Genomic DNA, 20485 nt, shown 5'->3' on the forward strand with positions numbered 1-20485 from the left:
TGGATCAGTAAAGGGAGCAATCTCTATGGTATATCAAGCCCTATTGGAAGATTTTCTTAAGGGTTATCCACTAACAAGTAGGCGCCAGTGGGAAAGAGATCTAGGTGTACTTACGGATGAGCAGTGGATGGAGGTAGTGGAACTTACCCCTACTTTATCCCTTAGTGAGGCAGCACGTCTATCTCACCTGTATTTAATACATAGGGTGTACAGGACCCCAATGTTTTACATAAATAGGGTATAGGGATAGCCCAGCCTGTCCGAAGTGTGGCAGTGCTGAGGCTGATCTATTGCACATGCTGTGGTCGTGCTCATCACTGACATCCTACTGGACGGCGGTACTACAACTAGTGAACAAGGTGTATAGTGCTAATCTTAAGTTGGATCCAAACTGTGTGTGCTAGGCTTGTTACCAGAAAATAATTACAATCTGTTATTATTACTGGAATAGGGAGGATGTTATACCAGGCTAGGAAACACTGGCAGCAAAATGGATTCAGTCCATACCCCCTGATATATCAGAGTATGTTGCTCGATTAAATGTGGTGATTCGCTTAGAAAGGGGAGTGTATCAAAAAAGGAAGTGTCTGTCTAAGTTTGAAGCGATTTGGGGCAGCTGGATCGATAACTCTGGGTGCTGTAGCTCCTGATTAGCGCTCACAAGGAGTTTTATATGATGAGGTGAGTGCAGTGAAGATGGAGGATACATATGATACTGCAGTGAGTTTGGAAGGGGAGAGGCTACAGATGGTAGTAGGTGTGTGGGGTAGGTGCAGAAGCCTGTTGGTGATTGGTCTAGTCTGGAATTGAAATGTGGCTGTATGAAGAGATGGATGCTGGATGGTGATGTTCTATAGACATATTGGTGGTTGGAAGATGATACTGGAGGATGGTTTACTAATGGGTATTGTGGTGCCGACTCCCCAGGAATGATGATTAAGATGGGTTGTTATAAATGTGTCCTGCTCTTATAGGGGTTTGGGAGGGGGGTGGGGTTATGGGTTTATTTGTTTATGGAGAATATCTGTAATCACATTGGAGATGGCTTTGATATCTGTGTCTTTATGTGGACTCGTTCTCTGTCTTTACAGATATATGTCTTATGTGTATATCATATATATCTTTTATGACTGATATTGTATATGACAGTGGTCTACAAAAAGGTCATGTGATTGTTGTAAAAAATGAATGAAAATTGATAATAAAGAAACATCTGATTTAAAAAAAAAAAAAAACATACTACATCTTTCCAGTTTGGTCCAAATCAGGGACATACATGAAGCGGTCGGGATTTTTACTAAAACTTTTAAACTGTATTTTCTTGGTGGCAGTGGCTGACAACTCCTGGTTTCCCAATTGCTCCCTGTGATTTTATCCTGGTTCCCTGCGAGGGTAGAGCAGCCACGTGTTTCAGTTGATTCCCCTGTTGCGCCTGTTCTTTTCACAAGTATATCAGCTGAGTACACCAATTTAAACTTTAGTTGTGATACCCAATATTCTACACCATGGAGCACCTCTACTAAATTATTTACCAAAGAGGGTCTGGTAGCTAGGGTTGTACAAGTTTCATCTGGGATCCAGTGAAGAAATCAACTTTTTTATTTTTCCATTAAAGGGGGTGTCCGGGCTTTTAATATTGATGACCTATCCTCAGGATAGGTCATCAATATCAGATCGACGGGGGTCCGATACCTGCTGATCAGCTGTATGAAGGGAAGGCGCGCCCAGTGTGCACATGCCATCTCCCTTCCTGCTTGATGCTGCAAGTAGGAAGACAGACGGGAGACGGCACATGTACACCCACCCCCCCCCCTGGATGTAGATGTAAGTCACCATTGTATCTTATTGATTCATATATTAACTTTTTGGGGATGGAGGGGGGGGGGATGAAGAGAGACTGTAATACTGCCACCTATCACTGCGCGGCATTAATAACATGTATATCTGGGTCAGTATGTCTACAGCAATACCAAATGTATAGTTTTAAAGCCTTTTTTTTTTTTTTTTTTACTTTTTGGGATTATTTTTGTTGCAGCGTTCAAATAGCTATAACTATTTTATTTTTCCACCCGTGTAGCTGTATGTGCGTTGTTTTTTTTTTTTTAATAGAACCATTTTATTGATATACTTTTATTATTTTTACTTTAATTGGAAAAAAGCCAATAGGTCAGGGATACTGACAAATGAAACACATGGTAACACCCAATTCTCAATTTATTCAACTATTTCCCGGTGGAATAACAGAGGACCAGCAAAACACAGTTCTCAAAAGATAAAATGCTCCAAAACTGTTGTTTCATGTGGAAAGTCAGAATGTACAGTCATGTCAGGAGAGGCGAAAGGTCCTCTTTAAGGAGGTTCAAAATACATTAAACGTTCCCTTAAATGGGTTGTTCAGGATTAGGAAAACAAGAGGCACAGGCAGCCAATGGCATAAAATAACAGAATAAGCACTACTTACCTGTTCTAACAGCCACTACTCATAAGATGCTGCTTTGGTCCTCCCGCCAGTCTGCTTACAGGGCTGCAGCCCTGACATCACGTTTCTGCTGCAGCCAATCACTGCTCCCAAAGGTACACTGCGGAAGCCAGCGATTGGCTGCAGCCCTGTAAACAAAGACAGGCGGGAAGGACAGAAATGGCCGCGCTGGAGCAGGGGGAGACTAAACATCCCTGCCTGTGCCCCACTTTTTCCTAATCTCGGACCACCCCTAGATTATAAACATAAGGGGCTCACAACTTACCTTAGCCACGTCATCCAGATCGATCTTTCCGTCCCTGTTCTCATCCAGAGCCTCGGCTATTCTCAGCAGCTTCTGCTCTGGGATCTTCTGGATGTGCCTCATGATGTTGATGAGCTCGTTAATGCTGACGATATTCTCCCTAAAGGCGAAATACAATCTGTGTACAGCAAACAGTTAAAGCCATTAAAATAAGAGAAAAAGAGCAAGCAAAACAGTGGGGGGGAGAGGGAAGCAGGGGGCGGCAATTACGCCAGGGACCTCTGATGATTGCTGCTCACAAAAGATCTGAAAGTAACTGGATGATTGCAACGAAGCAAAACGCACAAAATCAAGCAGTGGACATGAAGTGGGACACAAAGCACGAGGTGCAAACAGGAGGATAAAACAGGACAGACACAAGAATCATTCTCCTGCCAGGGTAAAACTGAATGCACTAAAGACGCATGGTTCAGCAGGGCTGGGACATCATACAGAGGAGATTCCCACCTCAGCACAAACATGCAGTTTCTATGTAAAATTTACTGATATTAAGTGCAGTACACACATGGTAGCAGCAGGGGGCAGTAGTAATACAATCAAAGGTATTCACAAAGTTATGATACTAACTTAGGTTCAAAAGTGGCGTCGGCCTCCAAATACTTTGCCAGTAAGGCCTCATGCACACGACCGTTCCGTTTTTTTGCGGTCCACAAACCCGCAAAAAAACGGAAGCCGCCCGTGTGCCTTCCGCAAATTTGCGGAATGAAACAGGCAGCCCATTGTAGACATGCCTATTCTTGTCCGCAAAACGGACCAGAATAGGACATGTTGTTTTTTTTTTTGCGGGGCCACGGAACGTGAATGTGGCCCAATTGAAGTGAATGGGTCCGCATCCGAGCCGCAAAAAACTGCGGCTCGGATGCGGACCCGAACAACGGTCGTGTGCATGAGGCCTAAATCTGTGAAATCAACAGTGTGTGAACATACTCTTAGGGCCCATTCATATGGCGGTTTACGGCACCAGAATTTCAGGGACTACACTACGACTGGTCCAAAAAGGGACAAGTCCCTTCCTAGCATTGTGTGCAGACAGATGCCGCAGGTGTCTGCTTGCCGGTTTAGCTCCATTCAATGGAGCCAAGTCGTAAATAGGTCCGCGGCAAAGTGAACAACCTCGGCAGAAACCAGTAGAACCTGCCCTGTGAGTTCTGCGAGTTCTCAAGAGGCCCCCCCAAAGACAAGGAAATGGCAGGGGAACTGCATACAGAGCCTTATCTGTATATTTACAGTGCTACTAGCTTGTCTTTTCTTTATTTTGTCACGGTGTGGTTATTAGACTGAAAAAGGCCCCTTTCACACAGGCAAGTTTTCCGCGCGGATGTGATACGTGAGTTGAACGCATTGCACCCGCACTGAATACCGACCCATTCATTTCTATGGGGCTGTTCACATGAGCGGTGATTTTCACGCATCACTTGTGCGTTGTGTGAAAATCGCAGCATGCTCTATATTCTGCGTTTTTCACGTAACGCAGGCCCCATAGAAAGGAATAGGGTTGCGTGAAAATCGCAAGCATCCGCAAGCAAGTGCGGATGCGGTGCGATTTTCACGCACGGTTGCTAGGAGACGATCGGGATGGAGACCCGATCATCATTATTTTCCCTTACAACATGGTTATAAGGGAAAATAATAGCATTCTGAATACAGAATGCTTAGTACAATAGGGCTGGAGGGGTTAAAAAAAATATATATATATATATATAATTTAATTCACCTTAATCCACTTGCTCGCGTAGTCGGCATCTCCTTCTTTCTTGATCTTAGCTTTGTGTAGCAACAAGGACCTTTGGTGACGTCACATGGTGATGGATCATGTGATGACCGGAGTGACGTCACCACAGGTCCTGTTGCTACACAAAGCTAAGATCAAGACAGAAGGAGAGATGCTGGCTTCGTGATCAAGTGGACTAAGGTGTGTTAAATTATTATTATTATTTTTAACCACTCCAGCGCTATTGTACTATGCATTCTGTATTCATTATAACCATGGTATAAGGGAAAATAATACAATCTACAGAACACCGATGGGTACCAAACATGCGCGATTTTTCTCACGCGAGTGCAAAACGCATTACAATGTTTTGCACTCGCGCAGAAAAATCGCGGGTGTTCCCGCAACGCACCCGCACATTTTCCCGCAACGCCCGTGTGAAAGAGGCCTTAGGGTAAATGCACACGTTCAGAATTTATGTGCAATACGCACTGAAATCCGCAGGTGTTTGCAGGGAAAGTGACTGGAGAAAATACGATCAGGAAAAATAAAATCAATTGATATACTGCGGATTTTAAAATCTGCACGGAAAAAAAAAATATATATCAGTATCGTGTGCATGAGAATTTCAAATTCTCATAGAATACAATGTACATGACCTACGGTGAAGATTTTCCCCCTGCAAATCCGCACGCAATCTTGGTCATGTGCATTTACCCTAAGGGCTGTTTCACATGAGCGGATGCCGTGCGTGGAATCCGCTGCGTAAATGAGAGCCAAGCCGCGCTCCGGACAGCAGAGACACGGAGCAGTAACATGATTGATAATGCTCCGTGCCTCTCTGTGACCTTTTTACTACACAATCACAGTGAGATAAAGTTGTCACCGTGATTTTGTAGTAAAAAGGTCACAGAGAGGCACGGAGCATTATCAATCATGTTACTGCTCCGTGTCTCTGCTGTCCGGAGCAGGGCTTGGCTGTCATTCACGCAGCGGATGACACGCGGAATATACTTTCATTCTAGGCTATCGCAGCAAAAGAAGCAAGCTAAGCACAGGTCTAAAGAAATAAACCCGCTGAGATCAGATGCTGTGGTCTGCAAAAATAAAAATAAAAAAAAACCTAAAAAAATGCATTTACCCAACAGGTGGAGATGTACCACTTCCTGCATCCAACACCTTGTCCTCGTTGTCCAGCTCCGATATGATTTTATCAATTGAACTGATCATATGGTTCACCCTCTTTGTCAGCCTCTTGCTCGCCTTTGACTCCTCCACCACCATCTCCTGTCCAGACTTTGAAAGTTCCTTCTTCATCTCCTCCAGATCCTGCAAAATGCATACAATTAACTATGTAGTCTGGCTCCAGGCGCTCTTTAACCACTTCAGCCCCCCTAGCTAAAACCCCCTTTAATGAACAGGCCACTTTTTACACTTCTGCACTACACTACTTTCACTGTTTATTGCTCGGTCATGCAACTTACCACCCAAATGAATTTTACCTCCTTTTCTTCTCACTAATAGAGCTTTCATTTGGTGGTATTTCATTGCTGCTGACATTTTTACTTTTTTGTTATTAATCGAAATTTAACGATTTTTTTGCCAAAAAATGACATTTTTCACTTTCAGCTGTAAAATTTTGCAAAAAAAATGACATCCATATATAAATTTTTCGCTAAATGTATTGTTCTACATGTCTTTGATAAAAAAAAATGTTTGGGCAAAAAAAAAATGGTTTGGGTAAAAGTTATAGCGTTTACAAACTATGGTACAAAAATGTGAATTTCCGCTTTTTGAAGCAGCTCTGACTTTCTGAGCACCTGTCATGTTTCCTGAGTTTCTACAATGCCCAGACAGTAGAAAACCCCCACAAATTACCCCATTTTGGAAAGTAGACATCCTAAGGTATTCGCTGATGGGCATAGTGAGTTCATAGAACTTTTTATTTTTTGTCACAAGTTAGCGGAAAATGATGATTTATTTTTTTTTCCTTACAAAGTCTCATATTCCACTAACTTGCGACAAAAAATAAAAAAATTCTAGGAACTCACCATGCCCCTCACAGAATACCTTGGGGTGTCTTCTTTCCAAAATGGGGTCACTTGTGGCGTAGTTATACTGCCCTGGCATTTTAGGGGCCCATATGTGTGAAAAGTACTTTGCAATCAAAATGTGTAAAAAATGGCCTGCGAAATCCGAAAGGTGCTCTTTGGAATGTGTGCCCCTTTGCCCACCTAGGCTGCAATAAAGTGTCACACATCTGGTATCGCCGTACTCAGGAGAAGTTGGGGAATGTGTTTTGGGGTGTCATTTTACATATACCCATGGTGGGTGAGAGAAATATCTTGGCAAAAGACAACTTTTCCCATTTTTTTATACAAAGTTGGCATTTGACCAAGATATTTATCTCACCCAGCATGGGTATATGTAAAATAACACCCCAAAACACATTCCCCAACTTCTCCTGAGTACGGCGATACCACATGTGTGACACTTTTTTGCAGCCTAGATGCGCAAAGCGGCCCAAATTCCTTTTAGGAGGGCATTTTTAGACATTTGGATCCCAGACTTCTTCTCACGCTTTCGGGCCCCTAACATGCCAGGCCACAAGTGACCCCATTTTGGAAAGAAGACACCCCAAGGTATTCCGTGAGGGGCATGGCGAGTTCCTAGAATTTTTTATTTTTTTGGCACAAATTAGCGGAAATTGATTTTTTTTGTATTTTCTCACAAAGTCTCCCTTTCCGCTAACTTGGGACAAAAATTTCAATCTTTCATGGACTCAATATGCCCCTCACGGAATACCTTGGGGTGTCTTCTTTCCGAAATGGGGTCACATGTGGGGTATTTATACTGCCCTGGCATTTTAGGGGCCCTAAAGCGTGAGAAGAAGTCTGGAATATAAATGTCAAATTTTTTTTACGCATTTGGATTCCGTGAGGGGTATGGTGAGTTCGTGTGAGATTTTATTTTTTGACACAAGTTAGTGGAATATGAGACTTAGTAAGAAAAAACAAAAACAAACAAAAAATTTCCGCTAACTTGTGCCCAAAAAAATGTCTGAATGGAGCCTTACAGGGGGTGATCAATGACAGGGGGGTGATCAGGGAGTCTATATGGGGTGATCACCCCCCTGTCATTGATCACCCCCCTGTAAGGCTCCATTCAGACGTCCGTATGATTTTTTACGGATCCACGGATACATGGATCGGATCTGCAAAACGCATACGGACGTCTGAATGGAGCCTTACAGGGGGTGATCAATGACAAGGGGGTGATCACACATATAGACTTCCTGATCACACCCCTGTTATTGATCACCCCCCTGTCATTGATCACCCCCCTGTCATTGATCACCCCCCTGTCATTGATCACCCCCCTGTCATTGATCACCCCCCTGTCATTGATCACCCCCCTGTCATTGATCACCCCCCTGTCATTGATCACCCCCCTGTCATGCTCCATTCAGACGTCCGTATGATTTTTTACGGATCCACGGATACATGGATCGGATCCGCAAAGCGCATACGGACGTCTGAATGGAGCCTTACAAGGGGGTGATCAATGACAGGGGGGTGATCAATGACAGGGAAGTGATCAGGAAGTCTATATGCGTGATCACCCCCTTGTCATTGATCACCCCCCTGTCATGCTCCATTCAGACGTCCGCATGTGTTTTGCGGATCCGATCCATGTATCAGTGGATCCGTAAAAATTATACGGACGTCTGAATGGAGCCTTACAGGGGGGTGATCAATGACAGGGAAGTGATCAGGAAGTCTATATGCGTGATCACCCCCTTGTCATTGATCACCCCCCTGTAAGGCTCCATTCAGACGTCCGCATGTGTTTTGCGGATACGATCCATGTATCAGTGGAGCCGTAAAAATCATACGGACGTCTGAATGGAGCCTTACAGGGGGGTGATCAATGACAGGGAAGTAATCAGGAAGTCTATATGCGTGATCACCCCCTTGTCATTGATCACCCCCCTGTAAGGCTCCATTCAGACGTCCGTATGCGTTTTGCGGATCCGATCCATGTATCCGTGGATCCGTAAAAAATCATACGGACGTCTGAATGGAGCCTTACAGGGGGGTGATCAATGACAGGGGGGTAATCAATGACAGGGGGGTGATCACCCCATATAGACTCCCTGATCACCCCCCTGTCATTGATCACCCCCCTGTAAGGCTCTATTCAGACGTCCGCATGTGTTTTGCGGATCCGATCCATGTATCAGTGGATCCGTAAAAATCATACGGACGTCTGAATGGAGCCTTACAGGGGGGTGATCAATGACAGGGAAGTGATCAGGAAGTCTATATGCGTGATCACCCCCTTGTCATTGATCACCCCCCTGTAAGGCTCCATTCAGACGTCCGCATGTGTTTTGCGGATCCGATCCATGTATCAGTGGATCCGTAAAAATCATACGGACGTCTGAATGGAGCCTTACAGGGGGGTGATCAATGACGGAGGTGATCAGGGAGTCTATATGGGTGATCACCCCTCTGTCATTGATCACCCCCCTGTAAGGCTCCATTCAGACGTCCGCATGTGTTTTGCGGATCCGATCCATGTATCAATGGATCCGTAAAAATCATACGGACGTCTGAATGGAGCCTTACAGGGGGGTGATCAATGACAGGGAAGTGATCAGGAAGTCTATATGCGTGATCACCCCCTTGTCATTGATCACTCCCCTGTAAGGCTCCATTCAGACGTCCGCATGTGTTTTGCGGATCCGATCCATGTATCAGTGGATCCGTAAAAATCATACGGACGTCTGAATGGAGCCTTACAGGGGGGTGATCAATGACAGGGAAGTGATCAGGAAGTCTATATGCGTGATCACCCCCTTGTCATTGATCACCCCCCTGTAAGGCTCCATTCAGACGTCCGCATGTGTTTTGCGGATCCGATCCATGTATCAATGGATCCGTAAAAATCATACGGACGTCTGAATGGAGCCTTACAGGGGGGTGATCAATGACAGGGAAGTGATCAGGAAGTCTATATGCGTGATCACCCCCCTGTCATTGATCACCCCCCTGTAAGGCTCCATTCAGACGTCCGCATGTGTTTTGCGGATCCGATCCATGTATCAGTGGATCCGTAAAAATCATACGGACGTCTGAATGGAGCCTTACAGGGGGGTGATCAATGATGGAGGTGATCAGGGAGTCTATATGGGTGATCACCCCTCTGTCATTGATCACCCCCCTGTAAGGCTCCATTCAGAGGCCCGTATGATTTTTACGGATCCACGGATCGGATCCGCAAAACACATGCGGACGTCTGAATGGAGCCTTACAGGGGGGTGATCAATGACAGGGGGGTGATCACGCATATAGACTTCCTGATCACTTCCCTGTCATTGATCACCCCCCTGTAAGGCTCCATTCAGACGTCCGCATGTGTTTTGCGGATCCGATCCATGTATCCGTGGATCCGTAAAAATCATACGGACCTCTGAATGGAGCCTTACAGGGGGGTGATCAATGACAGGGGGGTGATCAGGGAGTCTATATGGGGTGATCAGTGGTTCATAAAGGGTTAATAAGTGACAGGGGGGGGGGGGTGTAGTGAAGTGGTGTTTGGTGCTACTTTACTGAGCTGCCTGTGTCCTCTGGTGGTCGATCCAAACAAAAGGGACCACCAGAGGACCAGGTAGCAGGTATATTAGATGCTGTTATCAAAACAGTGTCTAATATACCTGTTAGGGGTTAAAAAAAATCACATCTCCAGCCTGCCAGCGAGCGATCGCCGCTGGCAGGCTGGAGATCCACTCGCTTACCTTCCGCGCCTGTGTGCGCGCGTTCACAGGAAATCCCGGCTCTCGCGAGATGATGCATATATGCGTGACTCTGCGCAGAGCTGCCACCTCCGGACCGTACATCTGCGTTAGGCGGTCCGGAGGTGGTTAAAGACACGGCCTTCTCCAGGAGTGGTGGAGGCGATCCTGTCTTCTCCACTCACTAAAGAAACTGATGGGACAGCACTACTGACCACCCCCCACCCTCCAAATCTGTTACCTAACGCTTATCAATTTTCCCTCATCCCGAACAAATGAAAATGTAACCGAGCTTCCAGTCACAGTATATCAAGGGCTGGGCTTTGTATAGGAATGGCAGGTTTTATTTATTTCATGATTTTTTTTTATTATTTTTTTTTTACAGATCGACGTCAGCCTGCTGGTGGCAATTTTTTGCGCACACAAAATTCAGAAATTTTTGACTTTTTACACTTTTTTTTTTTTCTTTTACACTCCAGGCTCATCACAACTGTGCATGGTGTGCAGGGCTTAGCTGGAGGGGAATCCGCCTCCCGCAAACCAGGGCTGTGGAGTCGGAGTCGAGGAGTCGGAGTCGGAGTCAATTTTGGGTACCTGGAGTCGGAGTCGGCAAAAAATGAACCGACTCCGACTCCTACTAAATTTAAATTGGAATAAAAAAATAAAAAAGCAAGTTTAAATGTCCGAATTCATAAACAGTTATAATTAATGACTTCTCTACTGTAAGAATAAAGGCCAATGCATGCAGTGCCTCACGTAACCGCAAAACAAACGCGTTCAATGATGTGAAGAAGCATGCTTTTCATATGCTTCACTATATGGTACGCAATGCACAATTAGGAGTGGCAATACATATACTTTCCATTGTGTTGTGTTCTGATGTTACAGGGAACACAATGCCCATGGTTTACCTAGCCTCTCACTGATAAGGGATTAAGTAAATATGTGTTTTGCAGGACTAGAGACACTTGTATAAGTGAAGGGAATGGAGGGTCAATAGTTCAAGACTGAAGCTGTGAACCATGGATGTCAAACTCATGGCCCTCCAGATGTTGCAAAACTACAACTCCCATCATTCCCTGATAGCTGTAGTATGCCCAGGCATGATGGGAGTTGTAGTTTTGCAACAGCTGGAGGGCCACGAGTTTGACATCCCTGCTGTAAACCATTGGAAAAACTGCTGTCATTCAGCTAAGGCTATAAAACGTGTAAACTCAGAATGTTATCTTAAACTTTAAACATGACTATGGGATTCTTCTAGGGAAATCATGTTTTAAAATAAATGTCCCTTCTTGGATCCTCCCACTGCCCGGTCTTCAGCAGAAGATCAGCACACAAAGGAGAAGGCAGCAGCTTCTGCCCAACTACCTCTCTGCTATAAGAGCTTAGAAGAACTTCTTTCTTTCCTTCAAGGAATGTATAAAATACATTCGCATATTAAATACATAGGAGTCGGAGTCGGGGAGTCGGAGTCGGAAGTACAAAAAACTGAGGAGTCGGAGTCGGAGCATTTATCTACCGACTCCACAGCCCTGCCGCAAACCCACCAAATTTAATGTAATCAATGCCAAAAACTGCTGTAAATTGTAACCAAAACCTACGCCAGCTCTTAACTGCAGTGGTGACGTTGTGGTACACGAAGGGCTGGCGAGGTCATTCCCCCTCCGCTTCTTACCTCACTGTATTCTTGCACGTCATCCTTCAGTTCAGACAACTCCTCCTTCTCCTTCGTCAGCAATTTCTTCTGCTCCTTCAGCTTCGTGCAAGCGTCACTTAGAATGTCAATTTCCTCCTTGGTTATTTCCTCGCCCTGAAGGTCAGAGACAGTTTCAGATCCGTCCCGTTCTCAGTCACAATTATATTTAGAATTGCAATGGCACAAACTGATCAAAGAGACCAAGGATCAGTGAGACATCTGCTCATATGCAGCATCGGCAAGGGAGCAGAAGCAGGGGACGCCGTCCATCAGATTTACAGAACGCCCCCTTTTAAATGCAGGATAGGATTGGGTCAGGCAGGAACATATGTAAACCGGCAGAAGCATCGAGGCATAATGCACAAGGCACAATTATCACCCCGTACATCAACTAATGAATATTTTATACAAGGGATACCCCACCTGCGACCCTCCAGCTGTTGCAAAACTACAACTCCCAGCATGCCCTGATATCAGTAGGCTGTCCAGGCATGCTGAGAGTTTTAGTTTTGCAACTACTGGGGGGGTTGCAGGTTAGGCATCCCTGGTTTATACCAATAATCTCTCATTTACAACTTGTACATAAAATACATTTTAAAGTGACATTTTCTCTAACTCATATCTGCAACTGACGGCAGCAAACGCAGTGTGTGCAAGGGGGTCCACTGTCTGATGCTGGCATACGACACCCTTACCCACTGATCACAAACCAGTAAGTAGAAAAAACAGGAATGTGGGACGGCCTGGGAGCACCACACATTACTGTTTTGCTACTTAATGGTTTGGATAGCGCACTGGGACCACTGCAGTTATCCCATCCAGGAGGGAGCAGTGGCCGGAGGACACCCTGAGACTGCACGCTGTAATCATAGTGGTGCCCGTTTCACTCACCTTTCTCTGGTGAGCGCACATTGCACCTTTTTGATCTATTTCTAATGGCCGATTCCCACTATAGGGAGCTTTGCATGTGCTTTTTTTTTTTTTTTTTTTATCCCACACTGAACAAAAACTTCTGAAACTTTCTAATATACATTCCTCACCATATTCAAGATATCTGCTTGCTGCCACGAGAACACCATTCACATCTAGAACCAAGTGGATAACTGAGAGCAGGCTATGAAACTATGTACTAAGAATGTTATCATTCACTGAAAGGATGTAGAGTTCTTTAAGTTTGTGGGGAATATGTATGAGGAAGTATGTAAGATATAAATGTAAATGTAAGAGGACATAAAACACGGCATTATGGAGAAGGACACAAACCTTGATACCCTCCAGGACTGGCGCGGTGTCTATCAGAACCTCTGCTTGATCAGCTGCCTGTGCTGGAGCCACTTCTGGTCTCGCTGCCGCACTGCTCTTCACTTCAGCAGAAACGGGTTCTGGTTCCGGAGCTGCCTCCACCTAATGAAGTATAATGAGCGTCTCCATGAGCAATGCCTGTGTGGTGGACCCCTGACCTCCTCCTCTACACCTTAATAAAATCACTTCAAGCCACCCTCTGGTTCAAGGAAAAAAATAAAAAGTTCACACTAAGGCTACTTTCACACTTGCGTTCAGAGCAGATCCGTCTGGTGTCTGCACAGACGGATCCGCTCCTATAATGCAGACGATGGGATCCGTCTGCATTATATTTTAGAAAAAATTCTAAGTGTGAAAGTTACTCAGACGGATCTGTCCAGACTTTACATTGAAAGTCAATAGGGGACGGATCCGTTTGAAATTGAGCCATATTGTGTCAACTTCAAACGGATCCGTCCCCTCTGACTTACATTGTAAGTCTGGACGGATCCGTTTGCCTCCGCACAGCCAGGCGGACACCCGAACGCTGCAAGCAGCGTTTGGGTGTCCACCTGCTGAGCGGAGGCCAAACGGTGCCAGACTGATGCATTCTGAGCGGATCCGCATCCACTCAGAATGCATTGGGGCCGTACAGATGCGTTCGGGGCCGCTTGTAAGAGCCTTCAAACGGAACTCACAGGCGGAGCCCCGAACGCTAGTGTGAAAGTAGCCTAACTGGGGAACGAACAGCACCCTGACCTTGTGTCCTCCTTCCCATCTTTTTAGTTGCAGATCCATATATTCTAAGGCTCCTCCAAGATGGCCGCACCGCTGTCTCAAAGTACCCTAATGCATACGATGCATTTGATAGTCCCAGACACTTGGCTAGCATTGCTCACGTCAACCATGGTAGCCATACCAAGAGCAGGGCTGGATAAGCAGGAAGGGTCTTGGACTACCAATGTAGTGTGAACAAGATAGTCTGAGAAGTGGTGCTGCCATCATGGACAGAAGAGGAGCGTGGAATCTACAGATCTGCAGCTGAAAGAGGAGGTCAACAAGTCTTCTGTTTCTCCCCCAGCTAATGTGATATATATATTTTTTTTGTTGAACTGGAGAACCACATTAAAGGGATTGTGCTATGATTAAAAGCTTATACTTGTCCACAGGACACCCATTCTCATGACCCATGGGCTTCCTAGTGGTTGGACCCCAACTGATCAGGCACTTATCCACTATCCTGTAAATAGATGGTAAGTTTAAATCTTGGGACAATCCCTATGACCTATCTCTACAGCCTTTTTTAAAGGTCCTTTCTCTGCAATCCTAGAAAGGGCTCCTGAAAATAAGCTGACGACAAGGTGGCCCATTTTTGTGTTCCCCAGCGATCAATTGTAATCTCTTGAAGAGGCCTGGTAGCAAGAATTATTCTCCTGCAGCGCCTCCACAGGGGATATGTAGCATTACACAGTTCTAATGAAACTATGCGTTGTCTGTGCAATGCACAGACGTGTCAAGTCCTCCAGAGTTAGAGCCTAATGGAATCAGAGCAGCTGAATTTTCAAATACGCAAGCTCCATTTCTAGCGAATCACATGCACCCATAGCGGGAAGGCACATAAATCACTGGCATTCTAGAGGGTTTGCGGACCTCAAAGATTTTCTCAATCCAATAAAGCAGGAAACAGCTTTACCTTAGTCTGTAAGCTTTCCTTGGCAACCTCAGCCAACCTCTTCATCTCCTTCTCTTTCTTGATTGCCTCCTCCTCCTGAAGCGTGGCTTCCAGCTTGGTCTTGTTGTCCACCTTTTCACCCTCCACTGCGGCCACTTTCACCTGGGCTTCTTTAGCCTGGAAAACAGAGGACAAGGTTAGATCTCCAGCAATTCTCCAAGGTTTGTAGAGTTATAGAACCCACTCAGATTGCTGCTACTGTAAATCAAATGCAAGATGCCAAATAAAAGGCCAGTGAAATCAATGGTTCCTTCTTGAAGCAATTGGTCCCTGCAAGCCCAGCTTCTGAAAGTGGAGAACCAGAGGATAGAAACCTCTGCATTGCAACCAATGGTTGTCCATGTAATACTGCAACCGCCACTGATCCACTCGGAGATGCTTAGTGAGAGAGCGCCCCCTATTTATGACGTTAATATGTTTAGGGGCTGTGTTGGGGTACTGCAAAGCAGCTCCTACTCAAGTGTATGGGACTGACTTGCAATACCAAGCACAGCCACTCTAAGCCACCTCTAGCCGGAGGTTAGACTTCCACCGATCATATACTGAGGATAGGTCATCGGTATTAAAAGGGTTTTACAGGATTTTTAGACTGATGACCTATCCTCTGAATAGGTCATCAGTATCTGATTGGTAGGGGCCCGACACCAGGGATCCCCCACCAATCAGCTGTTTGAGAAGGCAGCGGCACTCCTGTGTGAGCGGCGGCCTTCTCGCAGCTCATCAAGCACAGCGCTGTATATTTTATATTGCTTGGTATCACAGCTCAGCCCCATTTACTTCTATGGGGCTGAGCTGCTCCCAGGCCACGTGACCAATAAACGTAGTGTCACTCGGCCTAGGAAAAGCAGAGAGAAGCCCGCGGCGCTACTCCCTTATCACACAGCTGACTGGTGGTTGTCCTGGGTGTCGAACGCCCACTGATCAGATACTGACTACCTATCCTGAGGATAGGTCATTAGTTAAAAAATAATAATAATAAATAAAAATAATAGGAAAACCCCTTTAAACACTTGGATAACCCCTTTAAAAGGGACCTGTCATATTCACTATGCCCTAACCCATGGATGTCAAACTCATGGCCCTCCAGATGTTGCAAAACTACAACTCCCATCATTCCCTGGTAGCTGTAGTATGCCCATGCATGATGGGAGTTGTAGTTTTGCAACAGCTGGAGGGCCACGAGTTTGACATCCCTGCCCTAATTACTGGCAGCATGAAATACTGACAGGCTTCCCCACTACAAAGCACTGTTTTAGTCCACTTTCACACTGGCGTTTTGGTTTCCGTTCGCGAGATCCGTTCAGGGCTCTTACAAGCGGTCCAAAACGGATCAGTTTGCGTTCTAATGCATTCTGAATGGAAAAGGATCCGCTCAGAATGCATCCGTTCAGTCTCCATTCCGCTTTGGAGATAGACACCAAAACGCTGCTTGGCGAGAGCAGTCTGATGAAACTGAGCCACTGGCACACAATGTAAGTCAATGGGGACGGATCCGTTTTCACTGACACAATAGAAAACTGATCCGTCCTCCATTGACTTTCAATGTATGTATGTACACATTTTTCTTTTAAAGGTAGGACTTTTGGCACCAGGTAGATGTATCCTTTAAATGACGCTGCTGAACGTGTGCGCCGTGACTTCATTCACAGCAGGAATACACATCTGCTGAGCTGGGAGGCTGGTGTACATACCACGCTTTCGGGTAAAGTCTGGAGGGTTGTTTTGAGCTGATCAGCTGGTGACAGTGTGTCAGGGAGATACAAAGCTCGGGACAATAGCAGCAGTGATGTGGGAATTTCCTGATTCAAGTGCAGATCCAGCCACTGGAACAGAAAAGGCAGAAGGACATGTCCATTAGTTATGTACAACCTTACATTCCCTCCATACGATAACAGATTAGAACAAATTTAAGAAGTTCTCTCCAAGGTCCAACAGGGTGACTACCAAACGTGGTCAGGGTTTGTCGTCCAGGTTTCTTAACTTCCTGAATTGCAGATTGGCCTAGATGGATGGAGCTGTAAGACGTATCATCATATAGATTTACCATTCAGGAGTCTGGGAAAGCTGGATGGCAACCCACCTGGAACATTTATACTGGTGGTCTTATCTCACCTCAGACATTGGTGGCACATTGCTAAGATATGCCACCAGTGTCAGATAGGAGCAAGTCCCACTATTGAGACCTGCTCCTATGTCTAGAACGAGAACCCCCCCCCCAAAGTGAACAGATGGCAGCCACGCATGTATGGCCACCCTCCATTTTGAAAAATAACCAAGAGCTGGCTTGGCTATTTCCGGAAGTCTCTTAGAGGTGAAGGAGCAGTGGCCGCGCTGGCGTGGTGCGCTTTCCATTCAGTCCCATGGAAATGAATGGAGAGCAGGCCATGCATGTGCCACTGGTCAGATATTGATGTCCTACCCTGAAGATAGGGCATCAATAGTAAAATCTTGGAATACAGCCATAAGGGGGTCATTTACGATCAAACATATGACTATATTAGGCGTATTTCTGGCACAGATTGTGGGGCAAATCGACTTTTCCCCGTTCACGCCAGGTGTGGCGTGGGCAGGGGACGTGACGGGCCCGTCTCATTCATCATTTTCTACGCCTGTTTTAGGCCAGAGCCTCTACGTAATGTCGCTGTATCCAAAACCAGCGCAGAGGCTAAAACGCCCTCCCTAAGAGTTTACTACATACTGTATATACATTATATGATCAGACATGCATAGAAATGTATACAACGCTCATGTGTCAGAGCAAAGAACCTCCAAGATGAAATTCTAACACATGATACAGGGGTCACTGCTGCAGCCTTCTATACAAACAATGGGAAGAACAGCAGCGCTGTAGTGCGGAGAACAGCAGGAGAGAAACAGGCGAGCACAGGATCACTTCTATTTTATGCCATTTAGTGGCATAGGGCACACTGGACAACCCCGTTAAAGGGAACTAAGTACTAAATGAGTAGTGCTACAGATAAGGGGTCCAGATGCCCCCTCCGGTGCTGAAGTACATTGTTGGGACTGCTGTGCATGCGCCCTGGAGTCCTCTCCATTATGTCAGCAGAACACAGCAATCTGGACAGTGTATTTCAAAAAGGAGGCATGTGCCGAGTAGAACACCCTCAAAAAACTCTCAAAGTTTTGTGCAAGGGGGCTTACACCAAGGTTTGCAACTTTTTAACGCGATAAAAACCAGGCATAGCAGGCTTGGTAAATGTGCCCCATAGACTGGACCACTGCTCCATTTAAACTTCACAGTTGGGTGGAGCAGAGGTCTCCTGTTCTGGAAATAAGCAGGAGTCTAAGTGATCTGGATGTATCACCACTCTAGTGGACAGCTCATGCTGGAGTACTCCTTTAAGGACAGCCTCCAACATAGTTGGGTGGAAAAAAAAACCAGCAATCAGGCTGCCAAGAAGAGAAGGTGAAGGTAGTGACAACTATTCTGAACAAAGTTTTGGTTTACATACGTGGTTGACAATACTGCCCCCTATAAACAAGAATCTGGAAAAGAAGAAACAGGAGAATTCTTTGCTCTAAAGCCATCTCTGGCAGGTTGCAGATCACGCATGTTGGTGAGATGTTTACCGGCGCTCTCTGACCTGTTTCAGCTGCTCTCGTAACCGTTCCTCGGTGACACCTAGCGCTCTCATTCCTCTGGCTCGGCACGCTGCCTGCAGTTCCTTTACATTCAGAATGTCCACACCTTCTTCGGCAATCAGCTGTCACCGGAAAGAACGCAAAGCAACGTTAACAGCGGCCATTTTATAGCGAAGGGACTGACAGACAACCGAGAGGAACCATCTGGTGGACACAGTTTACCTTGTCGTCCGCCTTAATAGACCTCAGCTTCATGGTCAGCTGGAAGCGCAGGAAGTTATTCGTCCCGATAGACTGCAGCTCCAGGAGTTTACACAGAGCCACCAGCTGAGGCCTGGTCAGGTTATCGAGGGTCAGCTCATCTTCAAACAGCTTGGAGAAGCGTACAATCTCTTCATTACTGGGCCTCTCGCCAGTGCTCCGGATCTGGAAGTAAAGCGAGACACTTCATTACAACGTGGGCTCTCAGGGCTGCCAACCACTACAAGAAGGGGTTAAAGAAAAAAATAATCTTTACACAGTGAATGGTTAATGGGATGCGGTTATGCAATGTGTTGCCTCAGGAGGCTGAACCTTCGGTCAGTTTCTGGTTCTCAAGAAATCATTTATAATCTTGAGGCCAAAAGGACGTTGTGGAGAGCGAAGGAGGCCGCAGTAAACAGCGCTTATCTCCCACAGTTCTCTGTGACCTTGGCTATACTCACCCTGCAACTGGGAGTGGACTGGAAAGTGTCATCTTTTACCCAGGTTGTCATATGTTCTTACATCAAGGACTCCTAACCCCTTAAAAGTAATTTCACTCTTGGGGAACCCCTAACGAAGCTTGGTATAGGGGCAGGTAATACAGCAACTCTTCTTCATGTTATCACCCCTTTTACTAATCATTCAGTTGCTCTACACTAGGAATGCCCAACCTACTGCCCTCCAGCTCTTGCAAAACCACAACTCCCATCATGCCCAGACAGCCTACAGTTATGAGGGCATGCTGGGAGTTGTAGTTTTCCAACAGCTGGAGGGGCGCAGGTTGGGCATCCCTGCTCTATACACTAAACTCCAGAAATCCTGCCATGGGGGAAATATAAGATTTTTCGTCACATCATCACCCCACTTGCCAATCACAGCCAGTTACAGTCATCTTCCCCCTGCCCTGCAAATCCTCAGTGATTCCCCATGGAAGGAGGGGGAGATACAAGAACCTTTCTTCATATCATCACCCCACTTACCAATCACAGTCGGTTACTGTCATCTCCCCTCTCTTCTGCACATCCTCAGTGATTCCCCAGGAAAGGTTCCTTCATATCGCCCCACTTACCAATCAGACAGTTACTGTCATCTCCCCCGCACATCCTCAGTAATTCCCAATGATCCTAAGTTATTGTTCAGACTGAACTTTCCCCTTCTGCTGAATAGGACTGAAACCTTCCTAATCAAGAGCTCTTTACCGTTCCTATCCTGGCTAGGGAGCAAAAATGTGACAACGGCCTACATCTTGCCTCAGCTGTTATATACCCTGAGATCCCTGCCAATGTATTTGCCAGTCAACTTGGGCGAACAAAAAAGCCAGACTTCCCTTTGCTTACTAGGAGGAAGAAACAAGGAGGCATATCACTCCCAGACATAGAGCAATATATGTTAGCCATACATCTGGAAAGGTGGATTGCCCTGACGAGACCTGCGCCCCCACCCATACATGTGGAGATGGAGCTAGCGCTAATGGGAAATTCAGCTGACTACATGCTATGGTTTCCTTTTAAAAAAACAGATAAGGACTCCCTGATCAGTGATATCAAAAGAAGTACTATCATTGCATGTAATAAAACAACGGCTCTTAACATGGGTCTGGGGAAACCGTCACCCCTAGTGCCCCTTAGAATTTTGCCGC

General features: G+C 45.9%; 1 protein-coding gene across 1 annotated transcript in view; it reads right to left on the reverse strand.

Moving 5' to 3' along the window:
* Positions 1 to 20485, reverse strand: part of LETM1 (leucine zipper and EF-hand containing transmembrane protein 1) — a 132683-nt gene that overhangs the window by 81253 nt on the left and 30945 nt on the right. The window contains exons 6-13 of the mRNA XM_044275610.1: positions 18826 to 19029; positions 18606 to 18725; positions 16692 to 16823; positions 14962 to 15117; positions 13251 to 13391; positions 11967 to 12101; positions 5636 to 5823; positions 2745 to 2883 (exon numbers count right to left, since the gene is read on the reverse strand). Coding sequence (XP_044131545.1) covers positions 2745 to 2883; positions 5636 to 5823; positions 11967 to 12101; positions 13251 to 13391; positions 14962 to 15117; positions 16692 to 16823; positions 18606 to 18725; positions 18826 to 19029 — 1215 coding nt within the window. The remainder of the gene's footprint in view (positions 1 to 2744; positions 2884 to 5635; positions 5824 to 11966; positions 12102 to 13250; positions 13392 to 14961; positions 15118 to 16691; positions 16824 to 18605; positions 18726 to 18825; positions 19030 to 20485) is intronic.

This window comes from Bufo gargarizans, chromosome 1 (genome assembly GCF_014858855.1).
Source record: "Bufo gargarizans isolate SCDJY-AF-19 chromosome 1, ASM1485885v1, whole genome shotgun sequence".
In the NCBI taxonomy this organism is placed as follows: domain Eukaryota; kingdom Metazoa; phylum Chordata; class Amphibia; order Anura; family Bufonidae; genus Bufo; species Bufo gargarizans.